The sequence below is a fragment of the Protomyctophum bolini genome (genome assembly GCF_963924005.1).
Source record: "Protomyctophum bolini genome assembly, chromosome: 13".
Lineage (NCBI taxonomy): Eukaryota > Metazoa > Chordata > Actinopteri > Myctophiformes > Myctophidae > Protomyctophum > Protomyctophum bolini.
Window position 1 is genome coordinate 34,306,217 of NC_137874.1, and position 22,500 is coordinate 34,328,716.

Here is a 22,500-nt window from a genome sequence, read left to right on the forward strand (position 1 = left end):
TCCACTCAGCGAAAATCCCCATGTGCTTAACTTATCAATGTATAAGTCCGAGAACCAAAATGGACCCTTTTTTCTGTATAAGCGCCTCTGTAAAGTCTCCGAGTTATACTTGCACTCAGGATTTGTACAGTCGTATTTGTTTGTTGTGTCCCTCTGACGTGTGTGGTTTTAAAACATAAAGCAGGGAGAAATTGGCTTGTGCAAACAGGCGCAGGGAAAAGAGACAGTATAAGCGCATGTGTGTGGGCTGTGGTGGAACTATCGCCCTTCTGCTGAGGCTTTGAGGAATCAACTAGCATCAATACGCACCCAGGCAGACAGCAGGGCTGGGAAGTTACTGCGTACACTTACTTAAGTACCGTACTTGCAGTACACTTTTGAGGTATTCCCATTACTTGAGTATTTCCAATTTTCAATACTTCTACTCCACTTGCATCTCAGACTCCACTACAATTATTTGAAAACTTTATTAGTTACTATAGTTACTCTGGAGATTGTTATTTTGATTAGAAAACATACCCTGCACTTCAGCCCTATATATACATTTCGGCCATTTGAACCGTAGATCTACTTTTCAAAAGACGTTCATACATTTTTTTGATATGGGACATTCTGCTTAACTAGTACTTTTATGTACTTTTTGGGTATTTTAGGTACATTTTGATGCCAATACTTTTGCACTTTTACTCAAGTACATTTTGATTTCCGGACTTTTACTTAGTACGGAGTAGTTCTACATTTCAGTATTGATGCTTTTACTTAAGTAAAACATGCGAGTACTTTTTCCACCTCTGTGTTCTGGGATGCAGCTCGGAGGCGTCAGCCAGCATCAATAAGCACATCCAGGCAGACAGCAGGCCGGTGGATATATGGCATCCATGCTGAATTATGGATTACCAACGACTCACTTCTGTATTGAAAAACAGATTTTCCTCATTCTTGTTATTTCACCAGAGCTTTATTTTTCAATTTCAGAAAATCTCAGCCAGCCTGCTTGGCTGTGCTTTGCCCTCCGAGGCAGCTAGACCTATCGATCCAGTAACTCTCTCTCTCTCCCTCGGATTCTCCTCAAACCTCCGTGTGATATTGAGTAAGTAAAATGAGCTATGGTGGACTTAAGTACTCGGCCCCACCAGTATTTCAAATTATAGATGCTCAAATATTACTCAACTATAAGTGAGAATTCCAAACGTCCACGCTTTAAAAGAAATGCTTAAATATTTAAAGGTACAGTTTGGTATCGATGCTGTTAACACAACTGCACAAGTATATATCTGTTTGCATCTAAAGAGCCTCAGTTTTGTGTGAGTTTTGTGGTTTGTGGACTTTCATGTTGGCCTTTCGCACCTTTATTTATTGGGCATTTGAGCCACGGACCACCATTTGATGAGATTTAGCCTCTCAGACCCCAATCTGGGAACCCATCGGCAAAAGAAAAGACAAAAACAGCACCCTTCACAGAATCTGTTCTTGAGAGATTACTCAGACCAAAAACGAAAGAATATGTTGTTGCTGTTGGATAAGATTTTGTCCACTATTCCATGCTCTATGACAGGCAAACGATCAGAATAACAATTTGTTTGTTAATTTGATGCTACACATCTTAATTTACAAGAAGGCTACACTGTAGCCTTCTTGTAAATTAAGTAATGCAGATGTTTAACAATAATGTAACTCTTGAGAGCGTAAAATGAGTAAATTCTACTTACCGTATACTGTAGGTAGGTAGCCTATACTCAATATAGTATTGAGTAAATGTACTTAAGTTACTTTTACACCATTGCAGACAAACAACATAACCTTTCTAGCATGTGGAGATAATGTGTTATGCGTAGTGTCACTATAATTTTATATGGGGATACGTAACATGCGTGAAATGCCACCTTCGGCTGTGAGCGTGAAAACCCCTCGATTCACATCCCATATGTTCGTGGTGGCCGTTGTTGATAGCACAGGCAGTAATCCTATATTGCATGGGGCAGGAGGGGGAAGAAGTGATGATTCACAGTTAAGAGGTGAATCCTCTACTGGACCTGTCCCGAATCCCACCACAACATAACTCTCTTGGGTTTTAAAACGTCACCCCATGGATTTACTGGGTGTAGCTGGGCTGTCCCATTGGCCCCACCGTAACATCCGGCAGTAAGGGGCGGGTGGATCGGCTCTGTGTTTGGGGCGAGCCTTATCTGACCCTGCGCAGCTTGGCAGGCACTGCACAGCTGCACTAAATGAGAAAGCCATTGCAGCACATGAAAGTTTATTGGCAAAGCGATGAAGGAGAAATAGAACAGACAGTAACACTCAGCGCCTGCCTATAGCTGTCTCACGAATCGTATATATAAACCTTGATGTTCTCTCAGCACTATACATGCCCTGTCATGGTGGCTACGCCTCTCTCCTTTACGCCTGACCGCAATGGAATTCTGACCGCAATGTGACATAATGTTTTAGTTCATGATCGATAAAAGATATCAATCAATCACTCCTTTACAGTGGTGGACAGTAACAAAGTACATACTGCACCAATTTTATACTTTGTCTATTCTTTTACTCGTGGATTTGAATGCAGGCCTTTTACTTGTAACAGTAGTTCTACATTGTGGTATTGCTGCTGTACATTTATACAGAAAGTAAAAAGATCTGAGTAGTTTTCCCCTCACTATTTGGCTGTCATACAGAAGGTCGTGCACACAGTGAAATCTCATCATAAAGATCTGAGTAGTTTTTTCCCCTAACTGTTTGGCTGTCATACAGAAGGTCGTGCACACAGTGAAATCTCATCATTTAAGTTAACCACAATAAGGACCACTAAGGACCCTAGTGTCCTTTAAGGACAACTTTAGTTTTTTTCAACCAAGGTTCATGTTTTAGTTTGTTATTAGATAAAGTAAAAGATGAGTGTTAATCTTTTTTAATTTGCTGCTTTCTTTCGTTTTAGGGATTTTAGCTGTTTTTGACAGGGGGGTGGGGGCATTCGAGCATGGGGCTAAATATGTATTTTGTAACACAATTTTATGGTGATTTATTTTTTTATGGTTTACTATAGTCCTAATAAACGCCAGGAAATTCCAAAATCCCTAAAACGAAAGAAAGCAGCAAATGAAAGAAAATGAACACTCACCTTTTAGTTTCTCTAATAACAACCTAAAACATGAACCTTGGTTGAAAAAAACTAAAGTTGTCCTTTAACAGCTATAGGCATAAGTGTCGTATATATAGATGTGGTGTTGAGGGAATAACGTCTAGACCCTGGGAGAGCCCTTTCAACCAATTGTATACATCTTACCATGCCAGATGTAATTGTACTACTGACATACTGTATACCTCTGTTGTGTTATCAACAATGCGAGTTCATTACTCTCCTACCTTCACAGCGCTTTTTACGACAAACAAGATTTCTGCTGAAGCATAAACAAAATAAAATGCATTAACAAAAACTGAATCTTCTGTGATGTGCTACAGCAGGCTATATATTTTTATTATGATTACAACACAAGTTGTTACCTCAAAACATCTTTTGATCAGTGGGGTTTCTGGACGCTTTTAAATGGAAAAACTTTAATCTTTATTGTTCTTAATATCTTCATCACTGTTTGGCAGATTGCCTCGGATGATACAGTCGGTAGTCACGAAGCATACGAAAAGAAAATTAGAATGCAATTTCTTGTCATAACCAGGGAGCTATTTAAAACAAAACACCTTCTCCTATTCAATTTATTTATCTTTATTGAATGTTTTGCATCTTTCTACTCTTACCTACTGTATAGCTGGCTACTGTTATGATACCTGAATAATCCCCACAGGGGAAGAATCTAATTCTTAAATTAATGAAGGCAGTCAGTAGAGCAGTGGTTCCCAAAGTGGGGTCCGGGGACCCCCAGGGGTCCTTGAGGGGGAAATGATAGTTTGGAACCTAATGGACCCTTATGGGACTGTAACTCTGAGAGTGTACCATTTGTCACCTCTCAGAGTTAATTAAGTTTGATTTTACAATTATGTATTGGGTTCCCAGAGAGAGCAATGTCATTAAATAGGGGGCCGTCGCCTAATTCAGGTCAAACTGGTGGCCCATGGAGCCGTGAAAACCTTCTCTAATGGGGGTCCTTGGCATGTATTTTGAAATGGGGGGTCCACAGGCTGATGGGTATCATTCTGGGGGTCCTTGACATGAAAAGGTTTGGTAACTACTGCAGTAGAGTGCAGTAGTCATTTACTGTATGGTTGTTATCTGTGCCAGGAACCCATAATCACAGGAAAGAATACTCTTCTCTAGAGTAATATTCACTGTCGAGGAGAAACCTTAAAAGTTATCTTTTAATATTTTATTTTATTTCATGTAAACGAACATATTTAATGCTTTGTATGACAGCAAAACATCGGAGAGCAGAAATTACAGGACACCAGGTTGAAAGTGGTTAAAGGACAACTTCACAAACAAGCTGTGGACAGTTCAGAAACCAGTGACATCATCCATGGGGAATCCAAGCTAATAGAAACGGCAGGCTTTCTATTCAGGGAAAGTAAGCATGCAATGGAAAACGTGTTGCCTATGATAATGTCAATGGTAGGCGGGTTTCTGAACAGTTCACAGCCCTCCTATGAGACACAGACAAATATTACCATTACATCATGAATATTAGGGAGGATCGGTTATATGAAGATAGGTTTGTGATGAGTGAAGAGCTTGTTACTACACAATAACTACCGGTAGCTTATTTATTTCCCCCATTTCCTGAAAAGTAACAGTTTGGGACATACAAGCTTTCCGTCTGATATAGCGACAGTATTGGCAAAACATTGCCAATTATTCCAGTACGCAAACAGGTGTGTGCAAGAGGACACGCTGTGCTGCACACACAGTCTAATACTGAAGTGACACTTGTGCTGAATACCCCCAGGCAGGATCCCTCTGTTTCATTCATAATAAAATGACACAATGCCTCTGCTGTGATTAGACTTTGCGGAATAGGAAATCAGGGACCATTATTCTACAACTGGCGGTTATGCCCACTTCAGTTTACAGCAAATGACACTGAAATTGAATATCCCTTACAGTTAAATGCACACATGCACACACAAGCACGCACACACACACACACACACACACACACACACACACACACACACACACACACACACACACACACACACACACATACACACACACACACACACACACACACACACACACACACACACACACATACACACACATACGCATACACCTTAACACAATCTCTGCCAAGGGACAAAATGAGAAATCTCGTTTTTGATTAATGTAATGTAATTTAATCCAATAATAATAGAAAAACTCTCATGTTAGATAGCCTACATGCAGGGGGCACGGTGGCACAGTCGGTAGTGCTGTCGCCTCACAGCTAGAAGGTCCTCGGTTCGATTCCCGCTGGGGACGCTGTGGGCGCTGGGGGCATGTTCCCTCATCAGTGCCCATACCCGAGGTGGGGTTGGCGAAAGGGCCTTTCTGTGTGGAGTTTGCATGTTCTCCCCATGTCCCCTAGGGTAGGTACCCTCACAAAAACATGCAGTCTAAAACTACCTCCAGTCCACTGCCCCCCCAGGTTGGCAGAGGAAGTGGGTTGCAAAATCGTGGGATTAAAAAATTGGGGGGAAAAAAAAAGATAGCCTACATGCGAATCTGCATGTGCATGTGTTGCTTATTAGTCCTTTTTCTGCTCAAAATGAGACAAACTAGGATGTTTAGAAGCCTATAAAACATTAATCCAACATCGTGCGGATGTTTGTGTGGGTGTGTGCGTGTGCGCGCGTCTGCGTGTGTGTGTGACCACCGCTATGTTTAGATGTTACTCTCGCTACAGTGTACTGGAGGAGTCCAGTGTCTGGCTGGCCACTGACTTACTTACTTACTTACTTACTTACTTACAATTTAAAGACTTGTAAGTTGAGTAAGTAGAGTTCTGTACCGCACAGGTAGCCAATGGAGTAATCTTAAGTAGGCCTAGGAGTGATGTGTTAAGTGTTTACTGTAGCTGACTCGCCCAATTTGAAAACTGTCCTACTTTTTTCGTATAAGAAACTACAACTCAAAGTGCTTTACAATGCTGCACAAAAGAAACAAATGGAACCGATTAAAAATGAACTGATTAAAACACATTAACATTGATAACAACCAATATTAACACAACTAAAGCCAACAAAGTGCGTGACAGCACAGTGAAAAGCAAGAAAAAGGAACAGCTAATTAAAAACTTAAACATAATTGATCAATACAACAAAATCAGCAGAGAAAGCGGCATCGATAAAATGCTAATTCAAAGCTATTCATTTGTCTTGTAAAAATGCTAATTAAAGGCTAAATTGAATAGATTCGTGTTAAAGTGGTGCTTAAAGATGCTTCGCAGATTTATTGAGTTAACATAATTCTGCAGTTATAGGGGCCTAATTAATAAATGCAGCATATGCATTCTTTGGAGATTTGATTACCTTCAGTAACCTAAGGGTATAAAGGTTGTCTGATTCAGTATAAGGTAGGCTGCCTGGTCCCAACCCATTTAGTGCTTTAAAGATGTAGCGTCAAATCAATGACCACTTTAGCAAGAGATGTCTCTTTGGTGAGATTATACATAAAACCTTTTAATATTTTCCAGAATCTTGTTTTCTTTTAGGAAGGAGTTCATTTGATTATAAACCGCACCTTTTTGAGTATCTTCCTAATAAAAGGGAGATTGGATGTTGGTCTATAATTAGTTGGTCTCGCTGAGTCGCTATCTACATTTGATTTCAGTAATGGTTTCACACTCTTTTAAAAAGTGAAGCACCTGGTGATAATCTTTATTATTTACAAAAGAAAAAAGTGGCCTTAGTGATAGGATCTTTTCAAATTCATATCACAATCCTTAACACCCAGATATTTAGCCTATACTCAATGGGTTTCAGAGAAGCCAAATGGGAAATGGATTTCCTTATCACTTATCACGGTTCTGAGACATTGAATCATTGATCATCGATGCAAAATAACTGTTTCACAGGCCTGGGGTATTGGGGTGAAAGTGAGATAATCGAACTGTGTATCATCAGTATAAGTATAAGTTTCTCTCTATGGTGGTACAGAGTGGGGAACACTCTAAGAACTGAAAATGTTAATCAGATTTGCAATTGCCAAGTGTCAGGTTTGGATAGTTTTGAGCTCTTCAAATTCTTTAATTCAGGCTAACATTCTGCAACATTCTCAAGGAACATCCTTGAGGATATTGTAGCTCACCAGCTGAAGAATTGATGCAAATTGATTGATTTTGAATCCCTTTCCCCTGAATGTTTATTTGAAGTTGAGCTGTCTTTAGGCAAAGTTGACGTTTTTGATTTATTCTAAACTGAAAATAGCTATATATATATATATATATATATATACGCATCCATCCATGTGTGTACCCAGTGTTTTCATAAGGACCCTGTCTGTCTGTGTGCATACACAGGGATCTACAGTATTTGCTCAATCACTGATCACTGGCAGGGATACGTTTTACCCATGCCTCTTGTGAGAGTGAATTTATTCGACACCGTTTTCCGTTTGGGAAATGTAGACTGTCTCGTATGTTTGATGATTTCCCAATTTAACAATTTAATTAAAATAGGTGAATCACGTTAACCATGGCATCCCTATTGTTTTGGTCAGCCTGTACACACTGCAGTTTTCTCTTATTTGCTATCGCTATACTTCCACCCATTATTGTACGTAAGCATGATCTACAGCTCCTTGAAATGACTTGATGTACCCTCTTGATACACTCCACTCCGCACAAAGCCACTCGTCATCCTTCTTTCTTTCCCGCGTTGTTTCCTCCTCGCTGACATCTATAAAGGGGGAGCGTGGAGAGTGGGCTGTGAGCGGCGGCAGAGCGCCGAAGGGCCGATGTTTCCGGGACAACGGAGCGTCCACAGGCGCGGCGGTGCAGCCTCGGATCACTCACTTAAGCAGCTAACATTTGAAAACGGGGTAATAAAGAGAGGCTCTGGTCCCTCTAGGACAATAAAACAGGGTTAGAGTCAGGGCTGAATGCGTTGTGTAATACTACAGGCCCATCTTTCTCCACTGCTGCGTTCAGCCAAACGATTAGGGAGACAGAGAGACATCATAGGACATACAGTAGGGTACTGCAGACACAATGCTCACTGTTTTTTGGTGCACAGTGAAATAATGAGAATGTATTTAACTGAGGGAGTAAAAATGGACCCATAACATGTATGTGTCTATGTAGAGTCTGATGTTTGTACTTCATAATCGTTGACGCTCTACTGCATGTTCTTGGACAATCTGACAACCTCTGCGGCCACAACATGCAACCGGCTGACTAAATAAGCAATTTAAACGCTCGTTTCAACGCCGTCACTTAGATGTTCATGTCCGCTAATAAACGAAACATCTGAGAGCCTTGGGGCCGACCTTTATTTTTTTGGATACGATGTGCGGCAAAGGGTAAGAATTGTTTATAGTGGAAAATATGCGCTGGTTCTGAAACGCGGCGGAATGGTAAGGCCGTGGGACCTCATCTCGGAGCTACAGTATGAGGTTCCATATGGGGCTGCATGTAACCCTGTGGGGCTTCGGTAGTATCGGTACTTAGAGAGGGGGCGTTGAGTGCCCAACCTGACCACTTGGAGTCTGGCAGACATGAAGTCCAGGACCCAGCAAGCACAGGACCACAGGGTTCAGTCCCATGTCTAGCTTGGCGGGGCCTACTGTATAGTGCTGTCTGAACTGCAATCAGCATACTCTGTTGTCGTGTGGGAGATGGTGGCATGCAACGCTTGGGAGATCTACACGTCTTTACAAAGTATAATGTTGTCAAAGTTTTGAGCAGCCACAAGTATTCCGTTACGGTGCTGTACAGGCGTATATAATCAGTACTGTACAGCATAGGTGTATACTCTTTCTCTGCAGTTATGTACAGGAGGACAGATTGCGCTGGAGCTCTCCTCAAACAGGACAAGGTGTTAATCAATGTGAATGAATACGTGTTAATGTTGTCATCTTTAAAGAGCAGGGGACAACAGTGACAGTAGGTGACGATCCCTCATGTTCTGTGTTAATGTCGATGTGCTTAACCAGGGGACAACAGTGACAGTAGGTGACGATCCCTCATGTTCCGTGTTAATGTTGACATCCTTAAAAAAGAATCAGTGGGACAACAACAGTGACAGTAGGTGATGATCCCTCATGTTCTGTGTTAATGTCCATAAAGAACAGAGGACAGCCGTGACAGTATAGGTGATGATCACTCATGTCTGAGTCATCTCACGACTCCCGCTTCGTTCTCCTCACAGGAATAACATTGGAAGGGGATTTAGATGAGACCTTCACATGATAGCTGTCAGCAAATAGAAAAGGGTCTATTGCACGGGGAGTGGGCACATCTGCACTCACGTGGCTGCAGATACAACGTGTGCAAGGGTATGTGACTGAGTACATACTGTAAGCACGCATGTACAGTACGTGCCTTGTGGACCAGTACGTGTACAGTACATGCCTTAATGGGTCCATTTAGTTCCATTTGCACACTCTCAGCGTTAAATTAACATTGATTTTACAATATAAATTGGGGGTCCCAGAGATTGAAATGCCATTAAATGGGGATCCGTAGATTAATGCATGTCGAAGTGGGTGTCCTTGAAATTTGGAAGGTTGATAATCTCCGCTAGAGCCGTACAAATATTCTCTTGGCATATCTCTTCAAATTGGGGTCAATTTGGGGGTCCTTGACATGAAAAGGTTTGCGAACCACAGGTTTAGGGGTTCTGCATATCTAGTAAGCTTTCATGTAGTAGAGCACTGTTTCCCCAAAACTGGGTCATTTGTGGGTCATGGAAACATAATTATTATTATTTCAAAACATAAAAAAAAAAAAATCATTGTAACATACAAATAAAACTAAAACGGATTATTTCTATAGTCAAGCTTGATCCCTGTCGAGGTCCCTGCAGCAACACATTGCGCTGAGATTTAAATCATCTCCTTTCCTGCCTCTCTGAGTTCAGGACCGCATGGGGAGGTCTTGCGGGCAGGTTGCTGCACTTTAACGCCCTATATCTGAAAAGTTCACCCCCCCCTTCCCTTTTCCATTTCCCCTCCGTTCATTAGCTTTGATAGATGCTGGAGTGTCAGAGGACATTAGGCAAACAGAGATCTGCGCCCCACTCCTCACAGCAGGGGTTTGGGTTTGGGAGGGCGGGGCATGCTGGCACTCCGCTGTCTTCCTAATGACTTATTCATGTCGCTGAGCTTTTCATATTTTGTTCACTCGTCGTCGTCACCCTATACCACCACAAACATGCACATAGGTACCCCCCCCCCCCTCACCTCCTGTCAGCTCTGGCATTGCCAGGTGGAATTCCACAGGGGTTGCGAGAATCTGCTGGGAATAGATTACTTACAAGCCCCCGACACATGACATCCTCAACATGACATGAGCTTGAAGATCAGCTATTTCCGGCTCGCGATGTCGTCGTGGGGCGGGATTATCGAGACGGGGAAGGAGGAGAAATGAGCTAATCTCACACTTTAGCTCTCTCTTTTTTATGGTTCTTTACATTTTTATCCTACGATTTTGTAACCCTTTTTTTTTCACCCATGCAGTGTCAATTATCTAATGTAATCCTGGGTTCTACACTCCCTCTGAAAACCTGGGGAGAGCAACGGACTGACCTCATACTTCCTTCTACGCATGAGGAGTTCAAGCCGCTTCTTTTCACCTGACAGGGGGGGGGTTTCCCCGGTTGGACGCAGTGCGTGGAAGGAACACGTTATTCCAATCAGTTCCTTTCCCCTCCATCAGGCACCCCGGCTGACCAGGGGGAGTCAGTTTAGAGACCAGGATTACTGCATGTTTTTTGTGAGGGTTCCTACATATCCTCTCTTTTTAATGGTTACTGTTTCCTCTCGCTTTCTCGCCCGCCGCCTTCTGCGCTGTTTGCCAAAATTCATATAATAAGTTCCCTCACAGCATGTGGGCAATATGATTTGCATAATTGCCCGTTGGTAAGTGTGAGAGAATAAACACTCGACACCCCCCCCCCAACCCACACACACACACACACACACACACACACACACACCCACACACACCCTGATGAGTATGTGCGGAGGCCTCAAATTAAGGGACTTCACACAAGCTGTATAATGCCAGGATAAGACGAGGGGCTTCAGAAGAGGTTCTAAATGAGAATGTTTACCTTGGTGTTTTCACGGAGGGTTGAGGATTAGGCATAATTAATTGGACCGCCCCCGTCAGACAAATTATGTAAACACACGCACGCACGCACGCACGCACGCACGCACGCACACAAAATATTGAAATGGTGTAAATTAACGCTTAGTACTGCGAAACAGACTCACTCATGCTGTCTGTTTTACTCTGTCTCTCTCTCTCTCTCTCTCTCTCTCTCTCTCTCTCTGTCTCATCACCACAATAATTAAACAGATTTTCAGCTACCGCCCACAGGATACAGCATGATTGTTTGCTGTGTAATTGGGTGTAGGTGTAATTAGCTGTAGGTGGTGATCTGTGAAAAACATCTGATGTAACTTAAGACTATTTAGCCTTGGCGGAGGACGACCATTGGGAGACTTGATGCAGCACACGGTTTGGGTTGCTGGTGGGGCTGGTCAGACCTCAGGTTGCTGGTGGGGCTGGTCAGACCTCAGGTTGCTGGTGGGGCTGGTCAGACCTCAGGTTGCTGGTGGGGCTGTTCAGACGTCAGGTTGCTGGTGGGGCTGGTCAGACCTCAGGTTGCTGGTGGGGCTGGTCAGACCTCAGGTTGCTGGTGGGGCTGGTCAGACCTCAGGTTGCTGGTGGGGCTGGTCAGACCTCAGGTTGCTGGTGGGGCTGGTCAGACCTCAGGTTGCTGGTGGGGCTGGTCAGACGTTCAGACCTCAGTGACTTTCAATGGAGATGTTCAGAAACAGAATTGAGTTGAATCCCCTCTTTACCATAACAGACATAACACACGTCACGATGCTAAACAATGAATAAACAACACAATAGGAGAGCTACAGTCTGGAGTGCTGTCGGCTTCAAAGGATTATTGATCGGCCAGCATCCTACCCGACAGGGCCGACACCAGGATCTAAAGGATCAATGGAAGAGTAGGGACCTCTGCAGATGTACTACTTATAATACATTAACATACTCCATATAGACTGGCTAAAATATTGTTTTTAATGTTAAGTCAAATATGTTTCCGATTGCATCATTGTTCCAATGCCATTTCAATGCCATTGGTTATGATATTTGCATATAAATACCCCACACAGAGGCTGAAATTCACACGAATAAAAAATGTCTGGACTTTAACCTTTTAAAACTTTTGACCTTTACCCTAATAAAAGTAGGTAAAATAATTGTAATATATGTTTTTTTGTGATCATTAGAATGTCTAGAACATGTTTTATTCATTATTGTGAAAGATATCCCCCAAATGTAAATTATTAATTTATTATATTATTATATAATTATTATAAATGTTTCATAAAACTTTATTTTTTTATTTTTTTTAACATATTTTTTAGTCTTAGTCCTAGTAGTACAATGTAGTAGTAAGGTTGAAATCTATTTTTTGCAAGTAGAAATTAATGCGGGTCTTAGAGGGTTAACACAAACAAACACGGCACTGGTCTGAGTCAGCAGGGGAGAGTTTTCTGGTCACCTTCCACGTATCACACAATGCTGGTGGCGGGGACGGCCTTCAGATTACAGTACCAAGTACAACCTGGCTTTATGGCACGCGGACGAGCATCGACCACACTGTGTTAGTCAGTCACCTTCAGATCACCATCTGTTGCACATGGTGTGAACTGGCTGAGTTGCATAATATACTGTAAAGGGCATGCATTCAGCTGGACATTACCCTGTGGTTGACCCCGTTGTTAGAGCTGTCAGAGACGTTGTGTTCTCATGTCACTACAAATGTTTTGACCATATTCACTATGGCGTCCCTAGTTTGGGTATAGCGCTATGTCACTCATTAATAGGCTTATGTTTAGAAAAGAGCAGATCTACTGCTACTGATCTAATACTGTAGGTTCATCATTAATAGGCTTATGTTTAGAAAAGAGCAGATCTACTGCTACTGATCTAATACTGTAGGATCATCATTAAGGAGCAGATCTACTGCTACTGATCTAATACTGTAGGTTCATCATTAATAGGCTTATGTTTAGAAAAGAGCAGATCTACTGCTACTGATCTAATACTGTAGGTTCATCATACCACTTCAATTTGGCATACAGTAGCGCAAACGTTGCTCACTCTCTACTGATTCTGATCGTCTGCACCTTTGTTAAATTGACGCACATGCACACGTACACACACACACACACACACACACACCTCTCTCTGTCGCTCTAATGAATTAGTCTTATGTTGCGCAGCTGCGTCTAGTTTCTCCCGGGCTAAATGTGTTGTTGTGTGTTTCCAGGTGACGCGTGCACCATGTCAGAGTACAACAGGCTAAATGTGTTGTTGTGTGTTTCCAGGTGACGCGTGCACCATGTCAGAGTACAACAGGCTAAATGTGTTGTTGTGTGTTTCCAGGTGACGCGTGCACCATGTCAGAGTACAACAGGCTAAATGTGTTGTTGTGTGTTTCCAGGTGACGCGTGCACCATGTCAGAGTACAACAGGCTAAATGTGTTGTTGTGTGTTTCCAGGTGACGCGTGCACCATGTCAGAGTACAACAGGCTAAATGTGTTGTTGTGTGTTTCCAGGTGACGCGTGCACCATGTCAGAGTACAACAGGCTGAATGTGTTGTTGTGTGTTTCCAGGTGACGCGTGCACCATGTCAGAGTACAACAGGCTGAATGTGTTGTTGTGTGTTTTCCAGGTGACGCGTGCACCATGTCAGAGTACAACAGGCTAAATGTGTTGTTGTGTGTTTCCAGGTGACGCGTGCACCATGTCAGAGTACAACAGGCTGAATGTGTTGTTGTGTGTTTCCAGGTGACGCGTGCACCATGTCAGAGTACAACAGGCTAAATGTGTTGTTGTGTGTTTCCAGGTGACGCGTGCACCATGTCAGAGTACAACAGGCTGAATGTGTTGTTGTGTGTTTTCCAGGTGACGCGTGCACCATGTCAGAGTACAACAGGCTAAATGTGTTGTGTGTTTCCAGGTGACGCGTGCACCATGTCAGAGTACAACAGGCTAAATGTGTTGTTGTGTGTTTCCAGGTGACGCGTGCACCATGTCAGAGTACAACAGGCTGAATGTGTTGTTGTGTGTTTCCAGGTGACGCGTGCACCATGTCAGAGTACAACAGGCTAAATGTGTTGTTGTGTGTTTCCAGGTGACGCGTGCACCATGTCAGAGTACAACAGGCTGAATGTGTTGTTGTGTGTTTCCAGGTGACGCGTGCACCATGTCAGAGTACAACAGGCTAAATGTGTTGTTGTGTGTTTCCAGGTGACGCGTGCACCATGTCAGAGTACAACAGGCTAAATGTGTTGTTGTGTGTTTCCAGGTGACGCGTGCACCATGTCAGAGTACAACAGGCTAAATGTGTTGTTGTGTGTTTCCAGGTGACGCGTGCACCATGTCAGAGTACAACAGGCTAAATGTGTTGTTGTGTGTTTCCAGGTGACGCGTGCACCATGTCAGAGTACAACAGGCTAAATGTGTTGTTGTGTGTTTCCAGGTGACGCGTGCACCATGTCAGAGTACAACAGGCTAAATGTGTTGTTGTGTGTTTCCAGGTGACGCGTGCACCATGTCAGAGTACAACAGGCTAAATGTGTTGTTGTGTGTTTCCAGGTGACGCGTGCACCATGTCAGAGTACAACAGGCTAAATGTGTTGTTGTGTGTTTCCAGGTGACGCGTGCACCATGTCAGAGTACAACAGGCTGAAGAGCACGCTGCTGGACATGCAGCCCGCGGTTCTGCACAGCGGAGAGCAGCACAGCCGCCAGAGAGACATGGAACAGAAGAGGGCGCTGGTGGACACCATGTTCAAGTACCTGGATACGGACGGTGACGGGCGGCTGGGCGCAGACGAGCTGGCACAGGTGGGCTTCCTCATGGAGTGGGGGGAAATTAGTCAATGTAGCATCAGGATCAGTTTAACCCATAGACTGTAAAAAATATGGACAAAGCGTTCCGCGGGTCTAACATGAACGTAAAATGAAGCCTGTCAGTCCTTGCAATGGAAGTCGCCATCTTTCTAGATCCGTTTTGGCCCAGCTGGCCCATTGGCTGGCCCAGACAACGAGGCGGGACTTCCCCCCCCTTCTTCTTCGTTGGTTTTTATTTTGACTCGAGTGGGTGGGGGATCCCGTTCATAGACTGTAGCGGTAGCCACGCCCCTCAGAACATGCGCGACTTTATGGTCATTCTTTTTATAAATGGGACCATAATTTTCCAAAAAGAATATTATGACATTAGAAATGAGACTTTAAGCTAGTGACTGGAAGCAAAAAGTATTCATGACCATGTTTATTAAGGTAATACAGTCTAGGTGAAGTTGGGCCCAAATACATGGACTTCTATGGGGCTATGGGTTTTTTTGAGCCCAATGACAGCGCCACAACAGGCCATTATATGAACTTTCATTTCCTTAGTGGCTTCACAAAACATCTGTCTGACTGCCCCCCTGGTTTAACCACATACACCCTATTTCCAGTGGTGGCTCCAGACCATTTTTTACTGAGGGTGCTGGAAGGGAGCATGAGTATTAATGGAGGTGCTATGTCCCGTGCACTTTTATTTACATTTTATTTGTTTGTTTGTATTTCTATAGGGCCCTCTTTTGGCCAATTGAAGTAAGACTGGTTTCATACAGTTTCACTTCCATGTGACTCTGCAATGCATGTATGTATTAGTGGCAGAAGAAGATTTATTTTTAACTGCAATTTTCATTGGCTCATAAAACCTTATTTTTTCACTTACTCGCAATCCAAAGATAATGTAATTCAAAATGGTGGGTGATCTAAATGTCAGAGGTAGTCAGAACACAAACGTTGTTCTGCGTGAGGAGACACATATGTGTATCAAAGTGTTATTGCTGACGGTCAAACGGCTCATGAGCTACAGTGGGCTTTGCGTTCTCACCGTTTGGCATATAGCTCTCTACCATATTGCCCTTCGGGCTTGGCCCCTTATTAATTATAAAACTTAAATATTATATTACTTATATATAAAATGCTTTATGTTATTGGATTTTGGATTTTGAGTAGTTGTGAGTTCTAACTATAATTATACAGTGTTCTAATCCGATTATATAATGCATTGTAATCATGTTTATAATGCATGATTATAGAAATGGGCTCCATAGTAAGTGTTACCCATTGTCCTAAAACAAACAAACACCCATCTGTCACATTTATTTCCACAAACTGATTTGAGTCTGCTGTGGTGCCACGTATGCCGTGTGCCACGGCCATGGCCACGGTGTGGGAATTGGATTATGGAGGGCATCATCTGGTGGAAAGAAATGGGCATCAGAACTGGGTGTTAATTAGACGAACCCTGCCATGCCATGATCATGCTGCCAGAAAGGAATGGATTATATCCGCACACTCTACTTGCTGCTCCCAAACTGCGCTTTAATTAGAAAGTATACAACATTTTGGGACACATGGCTCGGGAATCATCGGTTCCTGAGGATACTTACTTACTTACTTATACTTAAATTTGACTAGATGAAGCTGAAGGGACAGAACTTGTAATTGTAAGATTTTGAGAAGAGTGACATGGGAGTAGAGTTTTGGTCTCGGGGGCGTCACTGAAAGCAACTGCGCCAGCACATATTCTTTATTAAATCTAAAAAGACTTTTTAGTTGAAATATTAATCAATAAAGCTTTGACTGGGAGTCCTATAACCTTCACAAACACTCGAACAATAATGTCCAATATTCCACAGGCCATTTCAGATTTCCTACAGCAACTATAATATGCTTGTGTGCATTTCCGTCCGTCCATCCATGTTCAATTTTAGCTGACCCGCCCCCTTCCTATACAAAACCATTGTAATTTGAACCTGCCTTTTAGCCATGTTGGATTCACTGAAAACATAATTGAAAACATCTGTCCTATTTTCTGTTTTTAAAAGTGAAATATACCTCTATCCATGTATTGAGCAAAAGAACAAATTCAACACTTTGCCAAATAATTGCACTTGTTGCCTGTGCAGTGTCACTTGCTGCCAAGCTCTTTAAACAAATATACAAGTATAGTTTGTAATGAGACGGCTCACCCCTTGCATTTAAATGATGATAATGATGCAAGAAAGGTCTGGGAACTCAATCATGTTACATCAGAAACAAGTGAAACGATACTCTGCCTCTGTGAAATGTAATGCAAAAGCGATACAAAATGCCTCCTGCATAAAAAATTATGCTGTACCGACCTACTACATATTTTCTCATCTCAAATATGAATGGTATTTGATCCATTGTGCATGTTCTCACTGGAGTCAAATGTCTAACTGTAGCCTGCTTTGGGGATCAGAAATGCAATACATAACAAAACAGCAGTCTCTGGTGTATCCTCTTTAGCGCAATCATGCTTTAACACATTCAGGAAAGAAACCCCTTTTGGTGTTTTAACAAGCATTATGTTATACTTAAGCTATTGAAAAATAGCAGATCTACAAGCTCAGAGTGAGCATGTTGAACTACATATTTTCAGAAAGACACTCTTACATGTCATCATGGAGAATGGTCTGCATTTTGGGGGTGTCCACATTTATTCATAAATGCCCTTAAAGGCATCAAGGCAATTTCAGCCTGATATCATACAGAGAATATTTAAGCGTTATTCTGATTTATCGGTGGTGAGGTGACCACCGCAACTACAATATGAAGTCACGGAGCCGCGGTGAAGAGCAAACCACCGCTCTCCCCAGCCCTTCTCTCTGTTTCTACTCACCACCGCACCGCGTTATTACAGCTCCGGTGGTCACCTCACCACCGGAGCGGTGGTCACCTCACCACCGAAAAATCCAGACTATGAATAGGCCTTCAGTCACAGAGACAGATGAAGCTGGTTGTGTCCATTGTTTCCTGTAATATACACATCCGTATTCCGTGCTTTTTGCGCAGTGCAGTCCAGCCCTGATCGCATTAACACATTTGATGCTATAGACAAGTATACTATAAAAACACTTTATTTTGATACTCGTTCTAAGGCGTTTTATATCGATATATGAAAGCCTCACTGTTTTCCTTTTTTGGAATCGCTCCGGTTGCTAGGGCCCCGCCTGCACTGTTCCATCCATTAGCTTCTGTTTTAGCCACAGTCTTGTGACGCTGTTTTGTGACGCTGTGACGCTGTTTTCTTCATAGTAAGATCTGCCTGGTATCCGGTGGGACACAAGCACTACTCAAAGTGTGGCAAATGGCACACGTCATATGAGCCTCTCAGCAGAGTCAGTCTCTCAGGAACAGCCACATGTTATACCTTCTTGAAAGGGTGGGCTTTTGTTTATTACAAAATAAAAACAACTCGTGTGTGTGTGTGTGTGTGTGTGTGTGTGTGTGTGTGTGTGTGTGTGTGTGTGTGTGTGTGTGCGTGTGCGTGTGTCTCCAGATGTCCATGAAGCAACACCTGGAGGACAGTCTTGTGGAGTGCACCATGCAGGACCTGCTGCGCTACGACGACTACAACAATGACGGACACCTCACCGTGCACGAGTTCTACACCGCCTTCCGTGAGTCACACACACGCTTTATATTTTCCTCATGATGGAACTTTCGTTGTTCCAGACTGTATGATGGAAGCATTTGACAATTGTCTGTCAACGTGAGATGTTGTCACTGACAACTTGCACCTTCTCTGTGAAAATAAAGGTCAGTGTTTGTGTTTTTCTGTGTTTTTGACGCAGAATACCCAGTTGTACCTCATGTACTGTTCCACTCATGTGCTGTACCTTGGTGAACTGTTTATTTTGAATGAACAGACAGTTTCAACAATATTAGTGATTTGCCATGGGTTACATACAGTATGTATTATGCTACATAAGGACCATGCTTTATTCTGTTCTCATAAATGCAACCTTGTTATCAGTCGTCAAAATGGTTGTGTGCCAAAATACATACAGTTTTATTCCACTAGCACCTCCCTTCTCCCTGCCATATCTGTCATGTCCGCCCTTTTCCATGTGGCCGTCAGAACCGTGATAGCAGTGGATAAGCTATCGTTAAACTGGTAATGCCAGCCCTCCTAAACCTGCACTCCCGCAGTCAGCCATGATTAGGTTATAGCTTCTGAAACAGCACTAATAGCCTGTGGGCTTTAGGCTTAGAGGCAGCAAATAACACCTGCGTTTCCTGCCTAAATAAGGCCCATAATTGCATGGCTGCCAATGTGGGCTTTTTTATTATTATCAGTGGCCATCAGATGGCATGGCAACCTGTAACGACATTTGTCTTCCATTCTCAGGCTAACATTTTAACCACACACATTATACAGCTGTATTCATACACCTTTCTTATTTTCTCCTATTCCTGCCCCTGACTCGGAATGGAATAAATTATATCTGGCACGTAAAATGGCAACTGGGCTGAGACCATAGCTGATAAAAGCGATAAATCAAGCCGTTAGTGGGTGGCAGGCGGCCATTTTGAGGGCTCGCATTCAGCGCCTGTTCGAGTCCATTAAGCCTCACCAGTCGTTTAGCGGTCTATAATGACTGGTTTTAGTGGGAGCCATTCGTGCCATTATTCAGTTACTCTCCCTTCACGTTGCCAGATGGCCTGTGAATGGCCGTTGCGTGGCATTTATCTACCTGCCGGGCCTGGCCCGTGAGAGTTTGTCAAGGTGTTTTATGCTCGACACGCACGTGAAAGACTGGATCGGGACTAATAAAACAAGCTATTGATCACACAACGCTCAAGGTTAACTGTTGAGCTCGGAAAAGAAACCACATAGGAGGGGGGGGGGGGGGGTTGGTATTTCTGAGTGGCACATCTGGTGTTCTTGACAAACACAATCATGCAGAGTTGCAGACGTACGTGTGTGTGTGTGTGTGTGTGTGTGTGTGTGTGTGTGTGTGTGTGTGTGTGTGTGTGTGTGTGTGTGTGTGTGTGTGTGTGTGTGTGTGTGTGTGTGTGTGTGTGTGTGTGTGTGTGTGTGTGTGTGTGTGTGTGTGTGTGTGTGTGTGTGTGTGTGTGTGCGCGTGTGCGTGTGTGTGTGTCAGCCGTTCTCTCAGTGAGTGATCAGGGAGGCTGAGGCCAGGAAGCGCAGGTGTGTTTGGTGGAGTGGAAGTCGACAATATGGGAAAACACTTAGGAGCGGAATGCAAAACGGTGCCGCAGCGGCGAGGACGCTATGCGGAGGTCTGATGATGTCTCACTCTGCTGTTCTGAGTGCAAATGCCTGACTGTTAATTTAACTCTGAGCGTGTACCATGGACCCGTGCGTGAGTCAGGATTCTCTGGGCTATGTTTTCTTATGACACCTACACCAGTGCTTCCCAAACCTTTTAGTCCGTGACCCAAAAGAGAGATTACGTTTTGCCCGGGGACCCAAACTAGTGAAAACAGCTGATCTACAAGCACACAACACGCCGCTTTGCGCCACGTTGTGAGCTTGTAGATCGGCTATTCTTCACTACTTCACTACTTCTTAATTTCTAATGTATGGAATTTCTTAGTTTTTTCTTTGATTTCTTTAAATTACTGGAAAAGAAATCATTGAAAGATTTTTTGGTAACGTTTTTTTTTTTATGTTTTCGAAATAATAATAAAACAAAATGTAGGAAACAAAATATAAGCGGACCCATGTTAAAATGTGCCGGCAACCCACTTATGGGTCCATCCGAGGTGATTTTTCACGGCATCGCAATTACAATATTAGCGTTTCTGGCGAAAGATTATTTGTGTGCTAATGCTAACACTAGCCATTTCTTACAATGGAGGTCTGCGAGCCGGGAAAACAGAAGTGAATAAGGCGGTAGCAGTTACTTTGTTATAAGCCTCTGGGGGTAGCGAGTTAGCAACTAGCAAGGGATCCAACATGGACCCAGCGTACCACAGCAGCTCGTCGACACATGCAACTTGCCAAGGACGGATCTATAAAAGAAAGAGACCTCTTATCTTCCAGTGTTGTTCTCGCACCTGCTTCAGCGTGAAGGGAAATCTGATTGTTTCTGCTTTGTTTTTTTCCCCGTTCTCTTTGCCTTATTTAATGTATAGACCTTGACAAGTCGCTCACTCTGCACACGGCTCCATTCTGCCGCTGTCCAATTTCATTCCCTTCTTTGAACACAAATCTAATAGTGTGGAATTTGTCTCAAGAATGCTCCCCGGATGATTGTGTTCATATTGATTTTCCTTTGCCTTATTCAAGCTTTTACCAGCTCAGCGTGTTGCTTTATGTTGTTATTTTTCTCTCGTCGTCCTAACACTGTCTTCTTGCCCCCCCACCCACACATAGACTGTTAAACAGGTTCTGCTTAAACAGCCCCTTTCTCTCTACCGTCCCCCTGCGCCGTGTTATGATCAATATTCAAAATGAAAATGATATCAGCTCATTTTTACTCCACTGAAAGAATGTAACTACTCACAGGTCGATGAGTCTCCAAGGCTTTATTCAGTCTATCACATTGCATTTTCACACGTAGTTATTCTCAAACTTTTTCATGGACCCCCATCTCAACGTATTTTGTAACAGGGACTCCCAGAAGCAGGATTTGTGTTAAAGACTTTTAAGTCTTTAGGGTGGCACTTCATATTGGGGTGGTGGTGACAAAGCAGTGAGCATATAGCTAGGTTTGTTGTTAGTAGCTGTACTTGGCACTATTCTAGCAACTACCGTTGCATATTTAGACATATCAGTAGCCGGGATCTCTGATTGTCTGGCAACGCAAGACTATAATGTAAGAGAACAGTGACATGGTCAGCATCGGCTGCACTTCAGGCATTTAGCTGACCGCTCTTCAACACAATTAACTGGACCTTCTGAAAGGCACACAGGCAAACAGTAATATGTGAGTAATGGGGAGTGAAATGAGGGAGAACGAGTGCATTTTCCGGCAGCGGCTGATGCCGCGGAGTCGCCCGCCAATTGTCGACAACACCCGCGGCAGTGTTTCTCTGCAGCATCATCCATCCGACACCCTACCCCCCACCCTACCCTACCCCACACACACACCCTACCCCACAAACACACCCTACCCCACACACTAACCCTACCCCACACACTAACCCTAGCCTCACAGGGATGGTATGGCTGATTTTGTTAACCGGCAGCACGTGTCAGGAGCTACGGGTGAGTTCTAACCAGCGTCGCTGATACCTTACCCCAGACCCTGACATTAACTCTAACCTCACGGGTGATTTTTAACCTAGTAGTCTCGACACTGTCGCAGAACAGAGCGGCGGTGGAGTGTCATATAATCCCCCCCCCCCCCCCCCCCCCCCACACACCTTCCCCGGCAGGTTCCACCCCTCCCCCGGCATCGCCGCGTCTGATTGCTGCTGCCAGAGAATGCACTCGCTCCCTCTGGGGAGGAGGAGGGGTGGTGGGGGGAGAA

At 43.5% G+C, this 22,500-nt stretch overlaps 1 protein-coding gene across 1 annotated transcript in view; it reads left to right on the plus strand.

The window, feature by feature from the left end:
- Window positions 1–22,500, plus strand: part of fstl4 (follistatin-like 4) — a gene marked incomplete at its 3' end in the record, with an annotated part of 280,325 nt that overhangs the window by 164,471 nt on the left and 93,354 nt on the right. Inside the window, exons 4-5 of the mRNA XM_080779497.1 lie at window positions 14,841–15,034; window positions 18,555–18,675. Of these exons, the coding sequence (XP_080635623.1) occupies window positions 14,841–15,034; window positions 18,555–18,675 (315 nt within the window). The remainder of the gene's footprint in view (window positions 1–14,840; window positions 15,035–18,554; window positions 18,676–22,500) is intronic.